The following is a 26,865-nucleotide window of genomic DNA, read 5'->3' on the forward strand; positions in this document are numbered from 1 at the left end:
TCTTGCCCTCCCCCCCTCCCCACAACTCTCGGCTTTCCGCAGGAATCGCTCCGACTCCCTTGTCCATTCATCCCCCCCCCCCCAATCCCTCCCCACCTACCTCGCTCCAGGCACTTATGCCTGCAAACGGAAGAAGTGCTACACCTGCCCCCACACTTCTTCCCTCACCACCATTCCAGGCCTCAGACAGTCCTTTCAGGTGAGGAACCACTTCACCTGCGAGTCAGCTGGGGTGATATACTGTATCCGGTGCTCCCGATGTGGCCATTTATACATTGGAGCGACCCGCCGCAGACTGGGAGATCGTTTCGTCGAACACCGGCACTCGGTCCTCCAGCAGTGGCGGGATCTCCCTGTGGCCACACACTTCAATTCCACAGACCACTCCCACTCCGACATGTCTGTCCATGGTCTCCTCTACCGTCAAGATGAGGCTACACGCAGGTTGATGGAGCAATACCTTTACTCCCGCCTAGGTAGCCTTCTTCCTGCCGGCATGAACATCCAACTCACTGACCTCTGTTGATACCCCTGCCCCCCTTACCCCATCCTTATCTATAATTTTAGTCTGGTTCTCTTTTACTCTCTTCCCCCCCTCACTATAATCGCCCCCCAGCCCTACCTTTCTTTCTTTTTTATTTTCCATAATTCTCCACCTTCCCCCTAGCCCATTTCCCTCCAGCCTATCACTTCCCAGCTCTCTACTTCATCCCACCCCCCACTTCTTATCCCCCCTCAACCATCCCATATTACTTCTCTCCTGATGAAGGGTTTCGACCCGAAACGTCATCACTACCTCCTCCCATAGATGCTGTCTGGCCTGCTCAGTCCTGTCAGCATTTTGTGTTTTGAACAACAAATGTATGTTGTTTGACTAATTTGTATCCGTCAGCATTTTTACAGCATCCACACCAAGAGCTGGTGAACTGTATTCCAAGAAAATATACCCTTTAGTATTCCCATCTGTTTCTGGGTAAAATTCATTTGTAATTTCCCCAAACTTAGAAAAAGATCTTCTGGATAACATTTTGAAGTTTCTCTAGCCGATCTGGTCCAACTTGTGGTACATTATGCACAACAATAACAGAATCTGTTCTATCAGCTTCTCGAAGTTGATCATTTAAAATATCACCCAGCAATTCCTCGTCGGAGAGATCATCCACGAAGCCTTCGGGATCACTGAAATCTTCGTCTGGCTCCTCCAACTCCTCCAACGTTTAGAGCTCCGTGGAGTTGTTGACACTGACGATCTGGACAGTAACGTTGATGATTGTGAGGAAGAGGTTGTTGAATTTTTTTGTGACAGAAGAAATTATCCCAGTTGGAGATCAGGAGTAGTCTTATACAGTGCCATCATATTTTTCAGCGAAGCTGATTTCTCATGTGTCACCTGGAAGTTCAATGTGCTCCACTTTGCAATGACCATCACAGTGACGCCGCCTTCACTTTAACAAATTGTGAATAAATTTCACTAAATAGCAGCAGCTCTGCAGTTTACTTTGTGTAACTATCACTGGTCACTGTGGAAGCTGTCATTGGTTTAAGTATGTGATTGAGACACTCTTTCCTGTAGCCATGGGCTATTTTTACATCCATGGTAAATTAACATTGCATTTTGTATGGAGGAACGTTGAGACTACAAAGAGAATTATTTTGTAATTTAGTGTCCACTTAAGGCATTACAGTGGACTGTACCCTCCTCCATTCAGTTATATCTGACATCAAATGGGATAAAATAAAGCTTAGTAACACAAAAAAAAACACATAAATGGACGTTTCTTATGTTTTCAGTGGTACAACAACATTAATCATGGGTTTCATCAGTGAATCCAGTGTTGTGTGATGTAAAGTCCCCTGTTATGTGTCCGGCTGTGCCGTGTTGTTGTTGGAGTGGGCAGCGTGGTGTTTGTCTCGATTCGGGTCACAACACCAGAATTGCCAGCGGGGTCCACACACAGTGTATTAGTCAACAGAAAACCTCTCGTCCTTGCAGTCTTTGTCTCCTGGTAAACTCAACACCCTGACAATATGGGCCATAGATACCCCTTCCTCTTTAAAGTCACTTATTCATTCAGACAGCTGATCGCTGAGGGGAATTATATTTATTAGTCATTAAAGTTCGCCCAGATTCGTTTGGACGGATTTGATGTGGAGTTCGGGGTGTCACAGTGAAAGGGCCGGACGGCCGAACTCTCTCCGTTGTCCAAACATCCTTCCAGGTGAGGCGACACTTCACCTGTGAATCTTCCCGGGTCGCCTATTGTGTCCGCTGCTCCCGATGCGGCCGCCACTACACTGGTGACACCAGCTCCACCACAGTTGTGCGGGGAAGGGTTTTTTTTTTTGGGGGGGGGGTCGATGTTATTGTTCCCTTTAGTGCGGGAGGGGTGGGAGTTTGATTTTTCTCTCTGAACGACTTTCATGCTCTTTCTTTGTTTTGTGGTTCTCTGGAGAAAAAAAAACTCAAGAGTTGTTTATGATTTTTCCTTTTTGAATTAAAGTTTCTATTTTATTAGGTTTCGGCAATAACATTGTTTGACCCAGTTTATCTCTTAAATAAGCCCTTAATTGGAAATAACAAAAAAGTGTGTTGTTTGATATTTTGTATTTATTCTTTAATTGATCAAATGACATTAATATACATACTTCAAAACAGTCTCCTATATATCTAATCCCTTTTTGAAACCAGTTGTATAAAAATTGGTTATCCATTGTAAAAGGAATAAGTTTATTTTGAATTAAAGGTCTCTTTGCTAATTAAGATTTCCTTATCTCATCGTCAACATTTATCTTATTCCATAAATCAATCAAATGTTTTAATATAGGAGGTTCTTTCTTTTCCCGTATCCATTTAGATTCCCACTTATATATAAAATCTTCTGGTATATTTTCTCCTATTTTATCTAGTTCTATTCTCATCCATGCCGGCTTATCTTTATCAAAAAAGATGCGATAAATCTGAGTTGATTTGCTTTATAATAATTCTTAAAGTTTGGAAATTGTAACCCTCCTAGATCAAATTTCCATGTCAATTTTTCTAATGATATTCTTGACATCTTACCTTTCTTGTATTTATTTCTAAATTTTATTTCTTGTATGTATAGTTTGATTCAAAAACTGGCAATTAAACAAGGAATTCATATCAAGACAAAAATGGGAAATTGACTTGAATATTAAAACTGAATAAACAAGTTGGTCAACACTATGTCTTGACAGTATGACAAATACAACACATGTCCGGTTAAGATTAGTGCAATATAATTTTTACATCAATTATATATTACACCACAAAAAATAAATAAATTACACCCAAATTTATCTGATTAATGCTTCCGATGTAATCAAGAAATTGGTACTTTTTTACATTCTACTTGGTCTTATTTTAAAATTCAACCTTTTTCGACAAATTTAAGAGTTTTACTGGAACAAATTATTGGAACACAAATTCCACACAATCCAATATTATTTTTACTAGGCGATATTGAAGGGATAAAACCGAAACCCAAATTGAATAAATATCAGAAAGAATTCATAAAAATAGCATTGGCAGTAGCCAAAAAGGCTATTGCAGTTACTTGGAAATCGGATTCATACTTAAGCATAGATCGTTGGAAGAACGAAATCTTCAGCTGTATTCCACTTGAAAAAATTACTTATAATTTAAGAGATAAATATGAAACATTTCTGAAAATTTGGCGCCCTTATTTACAACAGATAGGATTAAATATATAGGTGCTCCAAAGATAAAATTACTGGTTATTTGGGGAAAGAAATAAATATATATGCTAAAGCTATTATGAACTCCATGGAGCATGTGGGGATCTTCCGATATCCAGGCATTCTTTCTTTTTTTCTTCTTTTCTTTCTTTCTTTCTTTCTTTCTTTCTTTCTATAGGGATATGTTAGGGGGAGGGGTTAAGTGGAGGGGGAAGGGTTGATATTTTTTTTCTTTCTGTAATCATTTGAAAATTCAATAATTTTTTAAAAAGTTGTTTATGGATACCTGCTTTGATAATAAATTAACCTTTGAACTATCCGCTCCCAGCGGGAATTCCCCGTGACCAAACATTTTCATTCCGATTCCCATTCCCGTTCCGACGTGTCAACCCATCGCCTCCTCTTCTGCCAAGATGAGGCCACCCTCAGGATCCAGGATCAGCACCTTATAATCCGTCTGAGTACCCCCACCCCCTCAACCTGATGGAACGAATATCGATTTCTCCTTCTGGTGAACAATCCTCACTCCCACTCCCTGTCTTCGTCTCTGACTTTTCACGTCCTCTCACGTGCTTATCACGTCTCTCTGAGTCAACTGCTCCTATTCGCCACTCTCCTCTCCTATTAGATTTTATTTTCTTCTGCTCTTGAGCTTTTCCACCTACCTGGCTTCACCTGTCATCATCCAGCCAGCCATTTCCTCGTCCGCCCCGATTTTATTCAGATATTTCCCCATTCTATCTCAGTCCTGAAGGAGGGTTCAGCTGGAAACGTCGACTGTCGGCTCTTTTCGATAGATGCTGCCAGGCCTGCTGAATTCCGCCAGCATTTTGTTTGTGTTGCTCTGGGTTCCCTGCATCTGCAGACTTTGTCGCGTTTATGATTTGCCTCTCCGTTTTCCCTCCTGCCTCCGAGCACTGGGGTGGGGGTGGGGGGGGGGGGGGCGCTGTGCAGACCTCCGACCGCTGGTGTCGCTGTACGGACCGCCGGCCACTGGCGGCGATGTGTAGACCTCCAGCCGCCTGTGGTGCTGCGGAGAACCTCCTGTTAAACGCATGCGCAGTGTAGACTGCAGCTGTTGTTGGGTCTCCGATTCGAGCGGTGCTGAGTGAGGGCTGATCCCGGCGGGTTTGTGTAAATCTGGGCCGGGCCCGAGTTCTGCCGGACGGCTGGAGCAGGAGGTACAGTGCCAATCTTTCTGCCGGAGCTGTACGAGGGGTGATTGATAAGTTCGTGGCCCAATTTAGAAGGCCTAAACTTATACAGCTCTCGGTACATGTACCGGAACATGTACATGTTCAACTCTTTGAGTGATAATGGAGAAAGTTTGAAATTAATAACTTTTGCGGTATTTCTGTTTCAGATAATTGAAAATTGCTAGGTTTTCTAAAATCGACTCCTTCCACCATAAGCCACGAACTTATCAATCAGCCCTCGTATGTCACACCTAATTTATGTACCTGCTCATTTCATGTACTGGGCAACTTCCTTGCCCCATTCATGTGATGAGCAGGTACACAAATTGAGTGTAAATATATATGATTAGAGCGTTTTATTATGTCAAGCACTAAACCAAGATGAAAGAAATATATGAATTCCAGAGGCTCCACAGAAATAGTGATAGTTAAGACATTAACAAGATTATAGCCAATCACTGCCTTTCATTATATAACTGGTACAATAATTTAATAATATGACAAAGTATTGCACAGTTGCATTTACTAATTACCATAACATATAATTATCAAGCAAGTGAAGTAACGTTTTGCTTAGAAGCCATAGGGTTGTTAGTGAGAAAAATTTACTTTTGTTTTAGCGAGTAATCCATGGACCACCACAGTCACAGCTCCACGATTTCACCAAAAACAATCAAATATCCTATCCTAATGTTATTAGTGGTATTTTCCCCACCAGCCACCAACCTCTCTCCCTAATCTGTGCTTCCGTAAAATTCCTTCTATTTAATATGTGGCGGCTGTTAAATTCCCTGCTTTTTCATTTTGACTTTTTTTTTTACAGAGGTGCTGGAGTGGTGCTCCGGTGAGCTCCGGCAGCACTGCACCCCTGTTTAGAGCCAAGTAACATGGACCCAGGGATCAAGCTGCCCGGGTTTATGAGGTGTTGAGCGAGTATTTCTGGTCTGGGATCAAATGTTTGTTTCTGGAGTTCCTTTGGAAGCAATGCTGCTAATCTGAGGAGGGAATGAGTTTGTATTCCATCCCTCTCAAGGAGAGGCTGTGAGTAAATGGGTTGTTCTGTGTTTGAACCAGTAGAAATAGACCTGGGGGGTTCAGTGTTCAAACAGTGTTTGGAAATTCCTCCTCGCTGTCACCTGTCTGTCAGACAGTGGAAATCAAACAGAAACTCAAGTTGCTGGAGATCTGCACTAAAAATGAAAAATTCTGAATCCATTCTGACAAAAGATTGTGAACCTGAACCGTTAAATTTTTTGTTTTCTTCACAGCAGTTCCTTACCTGTTGAGCAATTCTGGTAATTCCGGTTTCTTTTTATTACATTCACTCTGGAGTGGTTTAAATTTCCTGATTGTCTGTTATACTTGGGAATGTGTTCAATACAGTTGTTGGTAACAAGGTTCACGTGAATAATCTCAGGAATGATCGGCTTTATGTATGAGGAGCATTTGATGGTTATGGGGCTGTGCTCAATGGAGTTCAGACGGGGGTGAAAGGGGAGGGGGTGGTTAAGTAAACCTACCGAATGCTGAAAAGCCTGGATACAGTGGACATGGAGAGGATGTTTCCATTAGATGGAGAGTCTGGGTTCTGAGAGCACAGTCTCAGAATAAAGACGCTTCCCTTTAAAACTGAGATGAGAAAAATTTCTTCGGCCAAAAGATGTCTGATCTGTGGAATTTGTTGCCACAGAGGTTGGTTGAGGCTGCCATTTGGGTATATTTATGGCAGAGATTAATATACTCATGATTGCTAAGTAGTTTCAGGGTTACAGGTGGAAGGCAGGAATATGGTGTTGGAATAAATCTCAGCCATGGTTCAGTGGTGGAGCAGACTCAATGGATCGAATCACCTAATTCTGTTCCTGCATCCTATATCTGACCATGACTGAACGATGACTCCTTCCTATCCCATATCAGGTTTTGTGACGTGCGAGGACAATTACAGATTTGTTCACTGAGATCGTTATATTTGTCTTCACTGTTTAGATTTCAGTGAGCAGGAATATTTTGTTCTCCTTTGTATTGTTAACGTGCTTCATTATCTTTCGTGTTAAAGTTAGACCTGCGGTGAGAGATTTATTGGAAGAAAAGCCCACAACGGGAAGCAAACCTTGACTGAAGATGAGGGAACAGCAGCAAGTGAACCAGCCTGAGGACTGAGAGCACCGACTGGAGAGAAACCCTTCTGACTCAGGGTTTCCATTGATTCAGTCAGGAGCAAGTTTGGTGAGTCTCATTTACTCAGACACTGGTCCTTTAGACTTTACATGCCGTATATTCTGGAGTATAAGCCGACCCCCATTTTCAAAGTTAAAAAAAAGAGACTTAAGCCGATCCCTTTTGTAGAGGTTTTTGATTTAACCGGAAACAATCACAAGATCTCACTCAGCTTTGCAGGATCCGGAACCTGAAAGTTTTGTGAACCGGTACCTGCTAAGAAAACAGGCTTGCACACTGAAGAGCATTATAAGCGAATTCTTAATAAATAAACCAGGGAGGGAAACTTTGGATTATGTCTCCAATGGTAAAGAAGCCTCTGAAATGCACCCCCACGAAACCATTTAGCACCCATCGTAATTTTTTTAAAACATAACACGGGGTGGCGGGATCAGTATGTGTACTCAGTATTGAGTTTGTGACCACCATGTACAAAAGATTAAAATGAATGCAATAAGATGCTGGCTTCAAGTTGAAGATTGTTGATTTTGCTAAAGGAACGAATAATTCTGCAGCTTCTAAGAGGTTTAGTGTAAACCAGAGAGAGTGAGAGAGTGGAGAAAGGCAGAGGAAACGCTGAGGAAAATGCCAAAGACGAAATGTGCAAACTGCGGGAAAACATGCCAGTGGCCAGAACTGGAAGAAAAAGTTTTAGAATGAATGAATCACCAGCAATCATCCAGATACATTGTTACTAGAGAAATGATTCGAGTTCAAGCGTTGAAATGGGACGAAAAACACCATGAGGTCAGTGAAAATTTCAAAGCTATGCGAAGTTGGTGCACCCGATTTATGAATAGACATGATCTTGGGTTGAGACAAAAAACAAAGATTGCTCAGAAAATTCGCGTGGGGAGTTGTTGTTTACGTTCAAGAATGCTGCTGGATGGACGAAGCCGGTTGCTTGAAGTGGGTTAAAGAGGTGTGGCGTCGAAGGTGTCAGGAAGGAAAAGTGGCTACTTGTCTGGGACGTGTTCAAAGCGCACTTGTCAGGTGAGACAAAAGCAGCATTGAAAGCTGAAAATACGGACATTGCAGTCATCCCCAGTGGTTTGATCTCCGTGCTTCAGCCACTAGATGTCAGTTTAAACAAACCAAAGAATTCATGCGTTGAGAGTGGAACAAATTTGACTCAAAAACAACCAATAAATCCGACCTGTCTTCCTTGTATTCGTTTCTCCAAATTTGGCACCCTTTGTATAAGCTGACCCCTTAACCAAAATTTAGGGCCAAATTCTTGGCTTATACACTGGAATTTACAGTATCTGTACAAAATATAGTAGGGAATAGTTGAGGTGAGAATGTATGTATCAGTTAAGTCTGTCAGACCCAGTTGCAATCACTCCAGGTCTGGTAATGTACTGTCAGTGTCCCAGCTCTTTAAAGTCACTCACATTCCCTCAGTGTTTGCTCATTTGAAGAACTTGCAGTTTCTGAAGTAGCTTTTGGTTGGTTCTGAGTGTGGAGAGGGAAAGAGGGGTGTTTATATTTACTATCTTACAAAAAGAAGTAATTGTTAGCAATTACTTGCTGCAGGCTGACTACCCATTCCCTGTACATTCTCCACCAGATTATTGACATAGATTACAAGTAGCAATGGGTGTTACCCTGGGGAGTTCCAGGAGACACGGGCCTTGACTCCAATAAACAGCCTCCCATCATCACCATCTGCTTCCTACCATCGAGCTGTTTCCAGACTCTGGGCTCTGTGACAAACACAATGTTAGCAGCAAGATTAGACAGTGATTAATATAAAGAGAGATTTGTTGCTTCCTGAAAGCTGTCTGATGCAGTGGACCAGATCCTCCTTTGCTTACAAGTAAATCTTCCCTAGGACCCATCCTTCCGGGTCACACTGTGTCCGATAACCCACATCCTCAACCTCCCTCCACCCCGCCAGTAGCCCCACAACTTTCCCACTATTTACCCCACACCCGTACACGTAAACAGATCCTCGTTACCCACGTCCACTCTCACAGCTTGGGGAACCAGAACTAACTGATCCTGCATTCCCGGCCCAGACTGTCCAGCCGTCTGGCTCGGTCCCGGACCTGTCCTACTGCAACCGCCTTTCGATTTACACAAACCCGAGATCAGATCCTTCCTCATCGCCGCCCAACCAGGCTCAGAGCTCGTTAATTAGTGGCACCTTGTCAAAGGTCTGAAAATCCAAGTACACAACATCAACCAATTCTCCTTTGTCTACCCTGCTTATTATTTCTCAAAGCATTCCAACAAATTCATCAGGAAAGATTTTCCCTTGAGGAAACAATGCTGACTCCAGCCTATTTTATCTTGTGCCTCCAAGTGTCCCGAACTCACATCCTTAACAATCGACTCCAACATCTTTCAAACCACTGTCAGTCTAAGTGGCCTATAGTTTCCTTTCTTCTGTCTCTCTCCCTTCCTGAAGAGTGGAGTGACTTTTGCAATTTTCCAGTCTTCCAGAGCCATTTTTTCAGTTTCCAAAGAACCTTCTCTCTTGCTGTGGTCCCTTCTGTGCAGGTCCCACCTTCCCTGGAAGAGAGGCATGGAACCAAAAATCCTATCCACTCTCCCCTACACATGCCTGACGTCACATCTGTGGTTCCTTCCGTCTGCGGGTTTGTTTCTCGTGGTTGTGTAGTTTAATTTTTCTTTTGTTCGGACAAGCGAGTGAGATCCAGGTCTGTCACGTACCCTCATTGTGGGTGGGCATTCTTTTTTCATCGTCTCCATTCCACTGTTACAAATTGTCGAAGTGCAGCCAATGTTTCAAGATATATACCCCAATTAATGCAAGAGGGAAGCCTTTTCTGTTTTTCCGGGCTTCTCAAACATTTGTACACTTCAGTGAAATCTCCCTCCAGGAGTTCCAGAGGTTATGCTCTGTCTGTCTAATATTCCCACACAGTTAAAGTGGGGAATCGTTTATTATTGTCATGTACCGCACTTAATTTTAACCCGTTATTCACAGGAGTCTAAGAATCATTTCTTACATCCCCCAATACCCGTAAAACTCCTTTTTATTATTGCACGATAACCTTTCAGAACAGCTTGTCGCTTCTACAACATGATACAAAACATGGCCAAAGGCACTGTAGGATACAGACAATAATCAAAACTAATACAATCAGACTTCCAAAATCCAAAAACAACCCCCAGAATTCCCTGAATATATTGAAGGGTCAGGACCACCCTCCCGCCTTACTGGTCCCAAAATTGTGCAGCTTACTGCCAACATCTTGAATTTTCCGAATATCTTGGGTTATGTGTTTAGACAAGTCAGTAATATTGGAAGATTCATCAGGGGTATAAGTACAGCATTCCTTACCTATGATAGCACAGGTCCTCATTTTTCTGCTAATATAAAGTGTTGGGCCATCCGATTCTGTCGCACTGTTTGGCGAATTGCAATCATCTCAGTTACCTGTGCTTGAGTGTCAGTCAGTGCTTCAGCTGTATTATTGGCCAATTCTTCTAGAGCGGCTGGTAAATTAATTATTTCCCTGGAATTTCTGGCTACCCCATAGGAGGGAGAGGCAATCATCCAAAATCTCTCAGATTCTCTTATACCCCTTCGTTGCCTGTTCCAATGGGGTGATCCTGAGGCTGAGCCAGGATCCTCAAGTGTGGCACAAGGTCGGCCAAGTAGCACCAACTACTCCAACCCTCGTCCCCCCTCGAGAACCCGTCTGGTGGGGTGTGGTTCCATGCCGCTGCCCTGTTCTTTCTCCCGGCAGCCAGGGATAGGCCCTATTTCCACAAACCCAATAAGCTCCATTTAGTGGTCCAGGGGTATCATAAGTTTGACTCTTGGTACAGTTACTACTTCCCACTTGATAGGGTGCACTCTCATTCTGGTTACACCAACAAGTAGTACGAACCACTGCTGGAAATGTAACTCTTATCCCCGGCCATAGCTTGGAGGGGTCTTGTGGAGGAGATCCATGACTCCAACCCTCGAAGCAACACCATCCCCAGTCTCGCCTTCCAGACCTGGACATGGTGCAATTGACAATGTTACCATTACGGCTATCAGAAAACACCAGAACTGAATTTACTGCGCTAGTATTCAGGGGCACCAGTGACATGGGGATCGTAGTCTGACCCTGTTGGGGAATTTCATCACTTACCCAACATGCTCCCCGCTCCACGTGCTTGGCGTAGGTGTGGTAGAGGGACAGGAAAGTGTTAAACTGGAGGCCTCCTGAGACAGGGGCAGTTTCCCTTAGGGTCAGGTTCCCTTAGGGTCATTAAAATCAGCATTAACCAGTACATTATTCAGTCCTTATCAGTTCTGCCAGTAACGTGTTTACAGTCCGTTTGATGTATCCGCCGGACCTGCCCTTCCACCATCACTGCAGGAGGTGTTGTCAGTGGCACTTGATACAGTCCTCTCCACCTTGGTTCCAACTTCCTACCATCCCAGTTCCTGAGCAGGACAAAATCTCCAGTCTCGATGGTGGAGTGGTCACCTTTAGTTGGGGTTTCGTCCTCTCGATAGGCCTGTCATACCTGTGAATGCAAGCTTTGGAGAGATTTAGTTAATTTGCATAAGTATTTTCCCATCTCCTCCCCCAAGGTATGCATATCCAATGTTGCAGGTAAGCTCTCAGGGAGGAGTGGCAAACAACGTCGGGGTCCCCAGGGGGTTCTCATGGGCTTCCCGTAGATAATTTCTGCCGGTGACAGCTCCGTCTTACTTGATGGCATGATTCCCATATGGAATAGGACTAAGGGTAAAACCTTCAACCAGATCATTTCAGTTTCTTGTCTAAGTTTTGCCAACTTATCTTTCAAAGTACCATTGGCTCGTTCCACTATGTTGCTGCTTTCAGATGATGGGTGCAGTGGAACTGCTGGTTTAGAGCAAGTTCTTTACAGATTTCCTCATTTATTTTGACCCATTGTCCTAGCTGATCATTTCTGGAAGTCCATAGTGAGGAGTTATTTCTTTTAGCAATATTTTCACAGCAGTCGTAGTGGTATTATTAGTTGTAGGAACAGCTTCAATCCATCTACTATCACTGAGCAATACTTATAACAGTGTACTCCAGGTAATTCTATCAACTCAAGTTGCAAACAAGAAAAAGGTCCACCAGGCAAGGGGGTAGTTCCGGAACCACAAGGCATCCCCTTTCCAGCATTTGTTTTTTTTTACAATTTAAGCATGCTTTGGCTCGCTTTTCAGCTGCTTTCTGAAAATCAAGTTTGTAATAATGTATTAACCATCCCCTCCTTGCGCAAGTATGTACAATTATGTACATGATCTATAAAAATAGGTAGGAACTCGGAGGGAACACAGACCTGTCCCGCAGGGGACACCCATAAATCGGTCTGAGGTTCGAGGTGGCAACCCATTTGGGACCATAGTTTGCTCTCTCCTTCAGGGGCGTCCCCCTGTTAGTTACGTATTTCCCACAAGTCCGGCATACCCGTCCTTAGATTTTGTCTAATAGGAGCTTGCTGGGTTCCCGAGGGGAACTAAACGTGTGGTATTCAAGGCTGTCTGTTTGGCAGCTGCATCAGCCCTAGCATTACCCTGGAACATCTCATCACACTCCCCAGTATGGGCTGCACTTTTAATAATAGTCAAAACTCGAGGTAGCTGTAGAGCGGTGAGTAAGTTGTCTACAAAGGTAGCATTACTAATGGGGTGGCCAGAGGAAGTCAGGAATCCCCAAAGCCCTGTAGTCAGTTCATAACGGGAGTCTGTGTGAACGTTCACACTTTAGTCTGTTGCTAGGATACAGGCAGAGTCAGAGCAAACAGCTCAGCCTTCTGGGCAGAGACAGCCGATTCAAAAGAGGCCTGCTCAATTACAGTGGCATGCAAAAGTTTGGGCACCCCTGGTCAAAATTTCTGTTACTCTTAGCTAAGCATGTAAAAGAGGACCTGATTTCCAAAAGGCATAAGTTAAAGATGACACATTTCTTTAATATTTTAAGCAAGAAAACTTTTTTATTTCCATCTTTTACAGTTTCAAAATAACAAAAAAAGAAAAGGGCCGGAAGCAAAAGTTTGGGCACCCCGCATGGTCAGTACTTAGTAACACCCCCTTTGGCAAGTATCACAGCTTGTAAATGCATTTTGTAGCCAGCTAAGAGACTTTCAATTCTTGTTTGGGGGATTTTCGCCTGTTCTTCCTTTGCAAAAGGCTTCTAGTTCTGTGGATTCTTGAGCCGTCTTGCATGCACTGATCTTTTGAGGTCTATCCACAGATTCTCGATGATGTTTAGGTCGGGGTCTGTGAGGGCCATGGCAAAACCTTCAGCTTGCACCTCATGAGGTAGTCCATTGTGGATTTTGAGGTGTGTTTAGGGTCATTATCTTGTTGTAGAAGCCATCCTCTTTTCATGTTCGGCTTTTTTACAGACAGTGTGATGTTTGCTTACAGAATTTGCTAGTATTTAATTTAATTCATTCTTTCCTCTACCAGTAATTGTTCCCCGTGTGACTGGCTGTAACACAAGCCAGCAGCATGATCGATCCACCCCCATGCTTAACAGTTGGAGAGGGGTTCTTCTCATGAAATTCTGCACCCTTTTTCCCCCAAACAATCCTTTTCTCATTGCCGTCAAAAGGCTCTATTTTAACTTCATCGGTCCACACGACTTGTTTCCAAAATGCATCAGACTGGTTTAGATGTTCCTTTGAACCTTCTGAATAGAACTCTGGGCACCTTGGCTTTAACCCAGGGCAAACTGAAACAGTGATATGGGGAAGGACCAGTCCTGTCTGTTGCCAAAGCAAATCAGGAACTTCAGGCAGTAATGCGCTGCCCTCTTTTCCTTTAATCTATCCAATCACCATTACTGGGAACTTCTGTCCCTCGAGGGGTGCATAGTATTGGCTTTCCTCAGTTGAGCACCCCGGAGGGTCATAGCACAGAGTCACATGAGGGTTGGCCGCTGGCAGAAGGGGTTCAAACACAGTGGAGTCCAGATTAAGTGCCCACCACTGGGGGGGTGTCAGTAACTGGGGAAGGTGTCGGTTGTTCGCTAGTCCCAGGGTGACACCCTTGTCCACACAGAGAATCTCGACTTCTAACGGACAGAGCAAGTCTCCCTCTGCTAGATTACACCCCGACTGGTGGTGATTGTAAATGAAACCTCACACTGGTTCCCCTGGAATTCCACCTGCCGTGGCTGGGTGCGTGAATACGTACGTGCCCTGCCTTTGAAACCAGACAGACCGATTGTCTGATAGCTGTTTTCCATTTTCTGATACCATTTCCTGATCGAGAGTGGTTGTGGTTGTCCCCATATAAATCAGAAATGGAACCGGAATTCGAGCAACTTGCAATATTACATTGGGCTCTTCCTGAGGGGTGGTACTCTTGGTTGGAAGCATACTTGTTTGTCAATTTCTAAATGGGCTGTTGTCCCCACCTGTCCCTTGGTATGTTTTTGTTCCCATTTCTGATCCCCACATATAGCCCTCTCCTGTCCTCCTTCCTGCTGAACAGATTCATCTTTAATAATAGTTCCCTTCGGGGTTGATCGGGATTTGACAGTCGGGTCAAAGCTCGTCACATTCCATTTCGGTCCTTGTCAGGCCAATCCATACTATTTGTTTTAATCATGTTGGCTAACTTAATTGGTAAGCATTGGAGCCGTTAGGGGTTAAACTGGGGGGATGGATTCCCATCATTAAATTCTTGGTCTCCTGTGAAAGTGCCGTAGCAGGACATAAATCGCTCCCGATAGTCTGGTCTCGATTCCGCAGGCTTAGGTTTGCATTTAAGTACTTCAGTGATGTTTACAGGTTGCTGGAGAGCCCTTTCCAAGGCTTGGATAATCTGGTCTGTCTGTTCATTCTCATTATGGTTTCCCGTCTGTAACTCCTGATAGGTTTGGTATCTCAATTCTGCCTTCCATTTCCGCCCCTCATCAGCTGAGAGAATCATGCAGCAGAGACCGAATAATTCTTGCCAGGTCGCCATCACAGTCACTGTCCCCAAACAGGGTCGGTATGCCAGACATGGGTTCAGGATCCATTGTTTCCCTATCAGTTCGAACTTCAGACTGACATTCCAGCCCTGCTGTCCTATCTACGCCGGCCTTGGTTTGCTTACGTTGTTTCCCTGCTCTCGTTTTCGGCGCCAATCCACCCTTTCACGCTCCGCTTTTAGCCTCTCCCAACCTTTGACTTTCCTTCTGCGGCACATACCTCTATCCCTTTGTCACATGCATTATTCCTCCAACTTGCTAATAATGTACCATTCCACTTTACATTTGCCTTTTCCTTCCTTTCCCTTTTCAGTAATTTCCACTTCTTTCCACAGTTCTTTTTCCATATCAAATTTACTGCTTGTTCTCATGAGGTAATATCACAGGCTCCCCCCCAGTGGCCATATTGGGTGCCCGGTCAGTCTCCGCATTCCCCAGAGTGGTCCAGCCACTTACTCAGCCCGTCTGCTTGGCACTCCCGATATTGGGATCCTGTTCGTGATGCCAAATGTTAAAGTTGAATCTGAATAAAACCCAGGAGACCAGCTTCTTATTGTCACCACAGTTTATTGCGCATTCTCCTGTAGGAGTTTGAGACCCAGTTGTCAAAGGGAAGGCACGTAAGCACTGCCACCATCTGACAAGTGGACTGACTCAGTCAGGTTACAGCCGTGTATTTATACATGAACCCAGACATTTATACATAGTAACCCCAGACAGTACTATTGCAAGATATTATTTGAACTGGTATGCCCACCGTCTGTTGGTGTAAAACTTAATTACTTAGATAAGAGAGTTCACTGAATCAAGGTCTTAATTACGGATGTATGTACTGTCCCGTCCTTATCAGTTATTCCCTTTGCAAAGCCCTGACTTAATTACAGACTGATGTTCATTCCTGTCCTTATGAGCAAGTCCTCCTCCCTTTACTCAAACGAGGGTACAATGTATAATGTTATCAGCTCTCAGTGTGTCTCTCTGCAAGCTGCAGAGAACTGGTAATGAGCCTGTCTTAGTTAACCGCTGAAGATACAGTTTACATCAGTTCAGAAATTCCTATTCAGTCCCAATTATTCTTTTAGCCAGAGGTTACAGAGGTTCAAAATGATTTTTTTATATATCCTTAATTCCTCAGGAGTGTTCATGGGAAATATTTATACCAATATAGAAACTGGTGTTACCTGTGTCTTGTGGTGATGCAAAAGTTGCTGGAGAATTTACAAGTGTGAAGAAGTGGAGTGATACTTGGAAATGTGACATTTTGAAGTGTAATTTAGCAAGCAAACCACAAATGGACAAAGTGCAAAAGCTCTGGTGAGAAAATCTTTCATTACCAGTTACAGGCCTGTTACACAGGTTGTGTGAGAGTGCAGATGAACTCGTTCGAGCTCAGAGGAGAGTAAAGTTCTTATGGATAATGGTTTGCTAGCTCTTAAGATGAATACCTCTCTATATAAAATTCACTGTGCACATGTCACTCGGAAAAAATGCACAGTACGAGATTTATGTGCACACTGGTCATTACAAATTAGAGGGGATATTGGAGGGGAGGTGGGGAGACCTCCAGTGTCCCTGATGCCCTCTCCTACAAGATGTGCATCCAGCTGCAGCTTGTAACCCTGCACTTTAAGGAGTTGGAACTTGAAATGGATGAATTCCAGATCATCCAGGAGTTGGAGGGGTTGATAGATATGACATGAAGAGAGGTAAGTTACACCCAAGGTGCAGGACACAGGAAACTGGATGAGATTCAGGAACAGGAATGAGGTTAAACAGCCACTGCAGAGTACTCTTTTGACCATTCCCCACAACAACAGTTGGACCATTTTAGAAACTATTAGGGGGATTACCTGGCAGAGGAAAGTCAAAAGAGTGATAGGGGATTTGTTAGTTATGGGAACACAATAAGAGGGGATAGATAGATAGATAGATAGATACTTTATTCATCCCCATGGGGAAATTCAACATTTTTTCCAATGTCCCATACACTTGTTGTAGCAAAAACTCATTACATACAATACTTAACTCAGTAATAATATGATATGCATCTAAATCACTAACTCAAAAAGCATTAATAATAGCTTTAAAAAAAGTTCTTAAGTCCTGGCAGTTGAATTGTAAAGCCTAATGGCATTGGGGAGTATTGACCTCTTCATCCTGTCTGAGGAGCATTGCATCGACAGTAACCTGTCGCTGAAACTGCTTCTCTGTCTCTGGATGGTGCTATGTAGAGGATGTTCAGGGTTTTCCATAATTGACCGTAGCCTACTCAGCGCCCTTCGCTCAGCTACCGATGTTAAACTCTCCAGTACTTTGCCCACGACAGAGCCCGCCTTCCTTATCAGCTTATTAAGACGTGAGGCTTATCCTTGTGGTAAGGCTTGCTAATGCTAGTGTGAGGGGAGGGGTGATGTGGTTAAAATAAGTTGTAGGGGGAACGGGAGCCAGAATGACAGAACAGATAGTGGAGAGGGTGAATTGAATTGAATTGATTTTTTTACATACATCCTTCATGTACATGAGAAGTAGAAATGTTTTTGTTACATCTCCGTCTAAATGTGGAATCTATAGTAATTTATAATAGTTCGTACACGGGACAGTCAATATAACATAGAAATCAATGAATCAGTCTGATGGACTGGTGGAAGATGATGTCCCAGAGCCTGTTGGCCCCTTTGCTGTGGTACAATTTCCTGGACCTAGCAGCAGGAACAGTTTGTGGTTGTGGTGAATAGAGTGTCCAATATCCTTCGGGCCCTTTTTACGCACCTGTCTCGGCAAATGTCCTGAATAGTGGAAAGTTCACTTCTACAGAGTCAGCAATCAAATGGTTAAGCATGGTGCGATGAATGTGCTGAGCTGTGTATATCACAATGCAGGAAGCATCGTAGAAAAGCCAGATAAGCTGAGGACAGGGAATTATGATGATGTAGCCATTACTGGGAGTTGGTTGCACCCAACAGTCTGAGGGATTTAGACAAACAAATTTGTAGACAGATCGCAGACCATGCCAAGAAACAAAGGTTGATTCAGTTGGTGATTTTAAGTTTCCATATATTGACTGGGATTCCTGTACTGTAAAAGGACTATATGGGGTAAAGTTTGTCAAATGTGCCCTTAATCAGTGCGTAGGATTCCCGATGTAGAAGTGTGCAGTAAGCTGTTAGGAAATGATCCAGGGCTGGTGACAGCAATTAGTGATCATAATGTCATGAGATTCAAAGTAAATATGGAAAAAGAGAGGTCTGGACCCACGGGTTGAGATTCTCAATTGGAGAAAGGTCAGTTTTGATGGTATCAGAAAGGATCTGTCAAGTGTGGTTTGGGACAGGCTGTTTTCTGGCAAAGGAGTACTTGTAAGTGGGAGGCCTTCAGAAGTGAAATTTTGAGGGTGTAGAGTTTGTATGTGCCTGTCAAAATAAAAGTTAAAAGGTTACTGGTGTAGGGAACCTTGGTTTTCAGGAGATCTTGAGGCCCCGGATATTTTGTTCCTGTAAATGCCTCAGACTGTTGGGTGCTGCCAAGACTCATTAATGACTGACTCATTAATCATCATTCCACACCCTGAACTCATCTGACTTTTTTTAAGTCGTCTTCTGTTGGTTTCTAAACGCTTCCCAATAGTTTTTGCTCTTTTATTTGTCCTCTCTTTGGCTTCTATGTTGGCTTTGGCTTCATATTTCAGCCATGGTTGTGTCCTCCTACCTTTCCAATGCTTCCACTTCTTTGGGATGTATCGATAACTCAGCTCCCGAATTGCTCCCAGAAACTCCAGCCATTGCTGCTCCGTTGTCACTCCTACCTTTTCCCTTCCAAACAAGTTTGTCCAGCTTCTCTGGCACAGAAACCTGGAGAAGTTCAGTACAGAAACAGGCTACTTGGCCCACCTACTCAATGCTGAAAAAACATTTAAGCTGTATAATGCAACTACCTGCACCAGGACCATCGCCCTCCATAACCCTACCATCCAGGCTGCCAACCAAACTTCTTTAAAATGGTGAAACTGAGCTCATATTTATCACTCGTGCTGACATCTCATTCCACACTCTCACAACTATTTCAGTGAAGACTTTTTCCACACGCTCCCGTTAAATTTTCACCTTCGCCACTTACCCATGATCCTCTGGTTATCATCCCACACAACCTCAGTGGAAAATGCTGCTTGCATTTACCCTATCTGTACCCTAATAATTTTGTATACTTGTAACAAAACCTCAAAGCAATGTATGATTCCCTTGTTTATGTTTAGAGCATATTTTAGGTGAAAAGATGATGAGAGGCTTTGATTGTGTGGATAGCCGGAGGCTTTTTACCAGGTCCAAAATGGCTAAGATGAGGCGCATAGTTTTAAGGTGCTTGGAAATAGAGGGGATGTTGGGTATTTTTTTACACAGAGAGTGGTGGGTGCGTGTAATGCACTGCCGGCTTTGTGTGAGAATATTTCAGTTACTGTGGGGCCAGGCACCCGTGTAGCTCAGTAGGAACAGGGAATAATACCAATGGAGAGAGTCAAACTGAGCCAGGTCACATATTGGAGACGGCAGAAATGCCCCATTCTTATAGAGACAGGAAGTGCATCAGAGAATTTGATGGTTATTCCAGATACCAGCACTGTGCACAGTTAGAAGATGATTTCTCTCTCCAACTTGGGTTGAACTTCACTGTAACAGTGTGATGCCAGATCACACCTTAGCAAATCAAGTGATCTCATCTGAAATGTTGTCCTTCCCCCACTGATGGATTTTGTAAATCTTTTTCCAGGTTAAAAATGACGAGGAATTTGTCTACAGGAATCTCAAACAGATTACACCAGTTTTGCTGTCTCTGTCCAGATATTTAAGAAGTGCAGCAAGGGATTCACTCAATCATCCTTCCTGCTCAGACTGTGGAGAGGGATTCACTCGATCATATGACCAACTGGCATGCCCGTTATTTTACACAGGGGACAGATCATTCACCTGCTCAGACAGTGGGAATTGATTCACTCGGTCATTTCAACTGAATGTACATCAGCAAATTCACACTGGGACAAGGCCATTCACCTGTTCTGTGTGTGAGAACGGATCCAGTGGTCGTCCCACCTGTGGACACACCAGTCAGTTCACACTGGGCAGAAGTAGGTCATGTGCTGAATTTGTGGGGAAAGCTTCATTCGGTCATCTGACATAATGGCTCACCAGCGAGTTCACACCGGGGAGCATCCGTTCACCTGCTCAGACTGTGGGAAGGGATCGACTTGCTCATCTAACCTGAAGGTACATCAGCGAGTTCACACTGGCGAGAGGCCTTTCACCTGCTCAGACTGCGGGAAGGGATTCACACAGTCCTCCTCCCTCGTGGCACACCAGGGAGTTCACACTGGTGAGCGGCCGTTCATCTGCTCGGACTGCGGGAAGGGATTCACTTGCTCATCTAACCTGAAGGTACATCAGCGAGTTCACACTGGAGAGAGGCCGTTCACCTGCTCAGACTGTGGGAAGGGATTCACTCGGTCAGCCGACCTAATGGCTCACCATCGAGTTCACACTGGGGAGAGGCCATTCACCTGCTCAGACTGTGGAAAAGGATTCACTCGGTCATCCACCCTAATGGTACACCAGCGAGTTCACACCAGGGAGCAGCCGTTCACCTGCTCAGACTGTGGGAAGGGATTCAATTACTCATCTAACCTGAAGGTACATCAGCGAGTTCACACTGGTGAGAGGCCTTTCACCTGCTCAGACTGTGGGAGGAGATTCACTCGATCACCTGACCTAATAGCTCACCATCGAGTTCACACTGGAGAGAGGCCGTTCACCTGCTCAGACTGTGGGAAGGGATTCACTTGCTCATCTAACCTGAAGGTACATCAGCGAGTTCACACTGGGGAGAGGCCATTCACCTGCTCAGTGTGTGGGAAGGGATTCACTCAGTCATCTCAACTACAGAAACACCAGCGAGTTCACACTGGGTAGAGGTCATTTACCTGCTCAGACATTGGGAAGAGTTTCTCACAGCCATCTCCATCAAATGTGCATCATTGAGTTCACACTGGGGAGAGGCCGTTCACCTGCTGTGATTGTGGGAAGGGATTCACTTGCTCATATAACCTGAAGGTACATCAGCGAGTTCACACTGGTGAGAGGCCTTTCACCTGCTCAGACTGTGGGAGGAGATTCACTCGATCACCTGACCTAATAGCTCACCATCGAGTTCACACTGGAGAGAGGCCGTTCACCTGCTCAGACTGTGGGAAGGGATTCACTTGCTCATCTAACCTGAAGGTACATCAGCGAGTTCACACTGGGGAGAGGCCATTCACCTGCTCAGTGTGTGGGAAGGGATTCACTCAGTCATCTCAACTACAGAAACACCAGCGAGTTCACACTGGGTAGAGGTCATTTACCTGCTCAGACATTGGGAAGAGTTTCTCACAGCCATCTCCATCAAATGTGCATCATTGAGTTCACACTGGGGAGAGGCCGTTCACCTGCTGTGAATGTGGGAAGCGATTCCCTCGGTCATCTCGGCTTATGTAACTCTGGCTTCGGCTAGCAGCTTAATATAGGGGGTGATAACCCCCCCCCCCCAGCCCGGCCGAACTAGAGAAATCTTGTTTGGGTGAATGCTGTGTGATGTGTCCCCTGTTACAAATCAGTTCCCCGAAATAACAAACAGTACACAGTATCCGATTAAACTATTGAGCTTTATAATACTTACTTTGAATACAGGGTTAGCAAAGTAAACAAAAAAAGAAGAAAAAGAGCCCACTGTCTCCATTTGCATCTTTTCATCTCCCCCAGCAAAAGACCACAAAAATCTCTCTTCCAGACTCACAAGAAAGAACATTTCTATCATCGGATAGCCCCGCACTCAAAAACCCGTATCTCTAGTCGTATTATAAACATTGCTGCTACAGAGAAACCATTACCTCAGCAGTGAAACATTGCAGAGAGGCCATTACATTAGCAGTCAAACCTTACAGCATGTTACACTTGTGACACACTGTTCACATTGAAGAGAAAGTTTCAATGAGCTGCATGCTGGATATTTGTCCGTCACCGTTGCTGAATGCAATTTCGAGAGTGACTGTCGGTGCTGAACTCTGCAATTATTGATGCGATTCACCACACCCAGTTCTGCACCCTGGTCACTGGTCATGGGAGGAGTTTCTTCTTTCACCTTTAATGGGACTGGTGTTTAATATTCTGGATCTGAGACAAATAAATCAGTTTATTTTAAACTCTGTCTCTGGTACTTAAGTGAATTTCTAACACACCTAGTGTACAGTAGAGAGTCAACTCTGGCCAGTTGGACCCTGCCAGTGATTCTGTTCCATGACAGTCCTTTCAAATCCTCCCCTGTACGGCCAAAACGGCATGGTTTTCCTCTTCCCAGACAGATCACTCGGAATTCTTTGGTGAAATGAGAAAGGTGGTGTGTGTTGTTTGTTTGGATTTTCAGATGGTTTTGAACAAGGTGCTGCACCTGAAGCTGCTTAACAAGACACCAGTTCATGGTATTTGATGTCTCTGTGCCTGTTCCCGCTGAAGTTTAGAATTATGGGCGGGGTGTGGAGTTGTGGGGGCGGGGTTCCCAAATACTGTAAAGGGACATTGGAAAAAATGTTGAATTTCCCCATGGGGATGAATAAAGTATCTATCTATCTATCTATCTATCTATCTATCATAATACGGAGCCCAGGTCCAGGGATACACCCTCAGACTACAGGGAAATCAATTCAGATGAGGAGGAAGTCTTACGATATCATGTTTATTCAGCATGACCGTGTCTGATCTATGCTTCTGTGCCCTTTCCCCTGTATCTCCAGCTCAAATGTACCCAGCCACCCGCCTACACTCAGATAGATAGACACTTCATTGATCCTAAAGGAATTTACATGGAAGATTTAGAATTTTAGAAAATTCCATATGTCTCCATTTAAAATGACTGGCCCTTTTCGATCCCTGTCAGTTTCTCTCTCACTGATCAACAGAGATATCAAAAGGCCCGTCCCTTTCCCTCGTATATCTCCACCGGCTCAATCCCTGGTTTCTATCCCAGTTTAACTCCTCATCTCTCTTCCCTCCCATATTCCCTCCAATCTCTCTCCTCCGTCATTCTCTCCCATGCCTCCTTCTGCCCCCTCACTCGCTCCCTGTTTATTTCTCACCCACATCCATCTCCCTGCCATTTTCTCCCCTCACTGGTTGTCGCCACCATCTCTCTCCCCTGTTTCTTGCCTCCGCCACTTCCCTCTCATCTCTCCTCAGTCTGTCTCACTAACACTCCTACTGTCTCTCGATTCTCTCTCCCTCTCTTTCAATACCACCACTCAGCCTGTTCTCTCTTCTCTCTCTCTCCCCCCACTCTCTCTATCTCTCCCTTTCCCACTTTCCCTTCTCTCCTTCTCCCTCTTCCTCTGTCTCTCTGTCTCTTTCTTTCCCTCCTCTGCTTCATCCAACTCCAAATGCCAGTAAGTTCCGCTGTCACTTGCACATTGAAAGGTGCTATTATGGAGTGAACATGGGCCGAGGATCCGGGTCAGTCTGTAAAGGTGGGGTGTGGTTTGTAGACAGAGAGTGGAGTAGAGAAGTGAGAGTGAGAGGAAGTTGGGGTGAGCAGAGTAAGAGAGGGAGGTGAGGAAGTGGGAGAGGTATTAATAAGATAAGAGTGGAGAGGAGGAAAGGGAGAGTGAGAGTAGATGGAGGAGAGAAGCAGAGAGGAATGTGTGCTGAGGATTGAGCGGAGGGTGAGGGGTAGGGAGAAAGGGAGTGACAGATCTGGTGAGCGAACTATGGAGAGAGGAAGGAGCAAGATGTTGAGGGAGCTGTACACACTCAGTGTTGAGGGAGTTGCATTTCCTCTGTCCCACTCACAGTAACTCTTCTAAGGATGTATTTGCATCAACAAAAGCAGGATTCAACACGCTGTGAGCGTGTGCTATTCTGAACTGAAATGAAAGCTCAACCCAGAAAGATGAAGAAATTATCACAATGGAACAGTGATTCCCTCTGGGGGCAGTTACGTGTCCTAAGATGGCTTTAGGAGCAAATAGCACTCGCCGGGGGTGGGGGGCATTCGAGATTCCTGGCGGGGCAATAAGCTGCCTCTAACTTGCGGTATCAGACCTGATCGACCGTTAGTAGAGCAGGTACTTCCAAAAAGGATGTGGCACTGGAATAAAGGAAGAAGCATCGCACTGCAGGCCTTGAGCATTCGTCGTCACAACGGGTCTGACACTTGGCGATCTCGTCCGACCGAACCAACCTAACAGACGTCGTTGGGGATTAGCAACGAGGGTGCTCGGCATTTCGCCTTGACTTGCGGCACTAGGGCTGGGAAACACTGCTATAGAAGAAAGAGTTAGCCAATAGATCAGCATAATCGTCCATGGATGAGATCCCCACGATGTGAGCAAAGGAGGAAAGCGTCCAACGTCAGACTCAAAGCTGGAGACCTCTTCCCAGAAACTGCGTGGTTCCTTGTGTCAATACAGGACCAGGCGGTTGACACAGAAATAACAAAAATGCACATTAAAAGAGTCACAAACTCAAGACGAAGTGTTGTGCTCTAAAGCAGAATATGCCGTTTGATTGCTTACACAGGCGCCATCAAGTGGCAAGCATCATTCACCAGAATCCTGCTTTAAGAGATGATCATGAAAGATACTATAGATGACAATCAATACAAATCTGATCCAGTTTTAGAGTCGGAGTCAAACAATTGCATTGCTACCGATCCGTTATTAGAGATAGGACGATACATGATCCCATCCGGATATAATATCACAGGATAAACATGCAAATTAGATTTACTGAATAGATACAGGCATTCCGACACACACAGCACGCTGAAATCAATAAGTGAAAAACCTGAAATATCCCATGGCGTTGATAGCAGTGTGACGTCATTCACTGTCTCTCATTTTGGAAGGGATTCAATCGGCCATCGCAGATACATCAACAGCTTCGCACCCGGAAGCGGCGGTTCACCTGCTCCGTGTGTGTGAAGAGACTCATTCAGTTAACCCACCTTGTGATGCTCTAGTGAGTTCACAATAAATAGAGGCCACATTTCTGTCCGGAGTGAGCAAAGAGATTTACTCAATCATCCCAGCTGCTGCAACACCAGCAACTTCACATCAGGGAGGAAGTTCAAATCAGCTCTGTGTTAAATGTTTAACCATCACGGTGACTGAATGCAGCTGCAGGTTCATGAGGGACTGTTACTGTCAGATTCTACAGTTCTTTCAGCTGCTCATCGCAACCAGGACTGAACCCTGGTCACTGAGCATTGGAGGAGTCTGTTCTGCTGATGTTAGCCTTAAACTAGACTGGTGTTTAATATTACGCTCACTCTCTACTACTCTCACAATGTACACTAGAGAGGCCACTCAATCCATCTGGTCCTAGCCCATATTTCTGTTCCATATCAGTATTTTAAAGTGTATCTCTGCCGTTTATCTCTCATACTCTCTGTTGCAAATAGTCACTATTCCGTGGGAGAAGACATTTCCCTTGAATTTCATGGAATCATAGAAATCTGCAGCAAATTACAGGCCCTTCAGCCCACAATGTTGTGCCGACCATGTACCCTACTCCAGACAACTGCCGAGAATTGCCCTACCGCAGAGCCCTCTGATCTTCTAAGTTCCATGAACCTATCTAAGATTCTCTTAACAGACCCTATTGTATCTGCCTCTACCACTTCAAGCAACTTAAAATATTTTCACTCATTTCAAAGGACTGGGCCTCAGACAGCTGGGTTGCTGCAATGCATCTCTAAAGTCTGACAGCAGACTAGCGAGTGAATCTTCGATGGAGCAGAGTCAGAAACCAAAGAGTTGCCAGCACCAGTCAGGGCTTTGGGGCTCCAGAAAAAGATGGGGTCTGGAGGTTTTGAGCGGGTGGAGGGAAGAGGAATCAGACCAGCAGGATCTGGCTATGGATAAAAGATGAGAAACATTTGGAAACTGGTTAATTGAAAAATTGGTTAATTTCTACAAAATACCCAGGTAATCAGCAGATCAGGCAGCAAATGTGGAGAGGAATAAATGGACAGCATTTTAGCCGAGCCCCTTCAGTATGCCTAGACTGTGTACTCCTCTGCTTAGTTGCTGCCTGAACTGCAGAGCTCCTTCAGCATTGTGTGTGTGTGCGTTCCTCTTTTTCCAGCAACTGCAGAAACATGCCCACTCTGGGTGATCAGAATGCTAATCTGTACGGGAGACAAAGTAGATGGGGGAGGTTTTAAATAGTAGTTTTACATCCATATTTACTCAGGAGATGGACACAGAGTCTGCAGAAGTGAGGCAAAGCAGCATCAACCTCATGGACCCTGTACAGATTACAGAGGTGGAGGTGTTTGCTGTCTTAAGGCAAATTGCCATGGATCAATCCCCAGGGCCTGAAAAGTTGTTCCCTGGGACCCTGTGGAAGACAAGTGCAGAAATTGTCGGAGCCCAAGCACAGATATTTAAATCATCTTTAGTGACAGGTGAGGTACTGGAGGATTGGAGGACAGCCAATGTTGTTCCGCTGTTCAAGAAAGCCTCTAAAATTAAACTAAGAAATTGTACATTGGTGAGCTTGTCATCAGTTGTGGGAAAGTTAATGTAACGTAAGTGCAGGAACTCGATATACAAGTTTTTGGATAGATGTGGACTGATTAAGGATAGATAGCATAGCTTTGTGCAGGGTAGGACATGTCTAACCAATCTTATAGAGTCTCTTGAGGAAGTTATCAGGAAAGTGGATGAAGACAAGGCTGCTGATGTTGTCTACATGGACTTTAGCAAGCCACTTGGCAAAGTCTCACAT

General features: G+C 44.5%; 1 protein-coding gene, 1 long non-coding RNA gene and 1 pseudogene across 2 annotated transcripts in view; 2 read left to right on the top strand and 1 right to left on the bottom strand.

Moving 5' to 3' along the window:
• Nucleotides 1-26,865, bottom strand: part of LOC140722301 (uncharacterized) — a 1,042,646-nt gene that overhangs the window by 849,803 nt on the left and 165,978 nt on the right. The window lies entirely within an intron of this gene.
• Nucleotides 1-26,865, top strand: part of LOC140722307 (uncharacterized) — a 141,716-nt gene that overhangs the window by 44,975 nt on the left and 69,876 nt on the right. The window contains exon 7 of the mRNA XM_073037094.1: nucleotides 21,089-21,435. Within this exon, the coding sequence (XP_072893195.1) occupies nucleotides 21,089-21,435 (347 nt within the window). The remainder of the gene's footprint in view (nucleotides 1-21,088; nucleotides 21,436-26,865) is intronic.
• The window catches only part of LOC140722293 (uncharacterized), a 236,665-nt pseudogene continuing 214,558 nt past the window's right edge, over nucleotides 4,759-26,865 (top strand).

This window comes from Hemitrygon akajei, unplaced genomic scaffold (assembly GCF_048418815.1).
Source record: "Hemitrygon akajei unplaced genomic scaffold, sHemAka1.3 Scf000074, whole genome shotgun sequence".
Classification (NCBI taxonomy): domain Eukaryota; kingdom Metazoa; phylum Chordata; class Chondrichthyes; order Myliobatiformes; family Dasyatidae; genus Hemitrygon; species Hemitrygon akajei.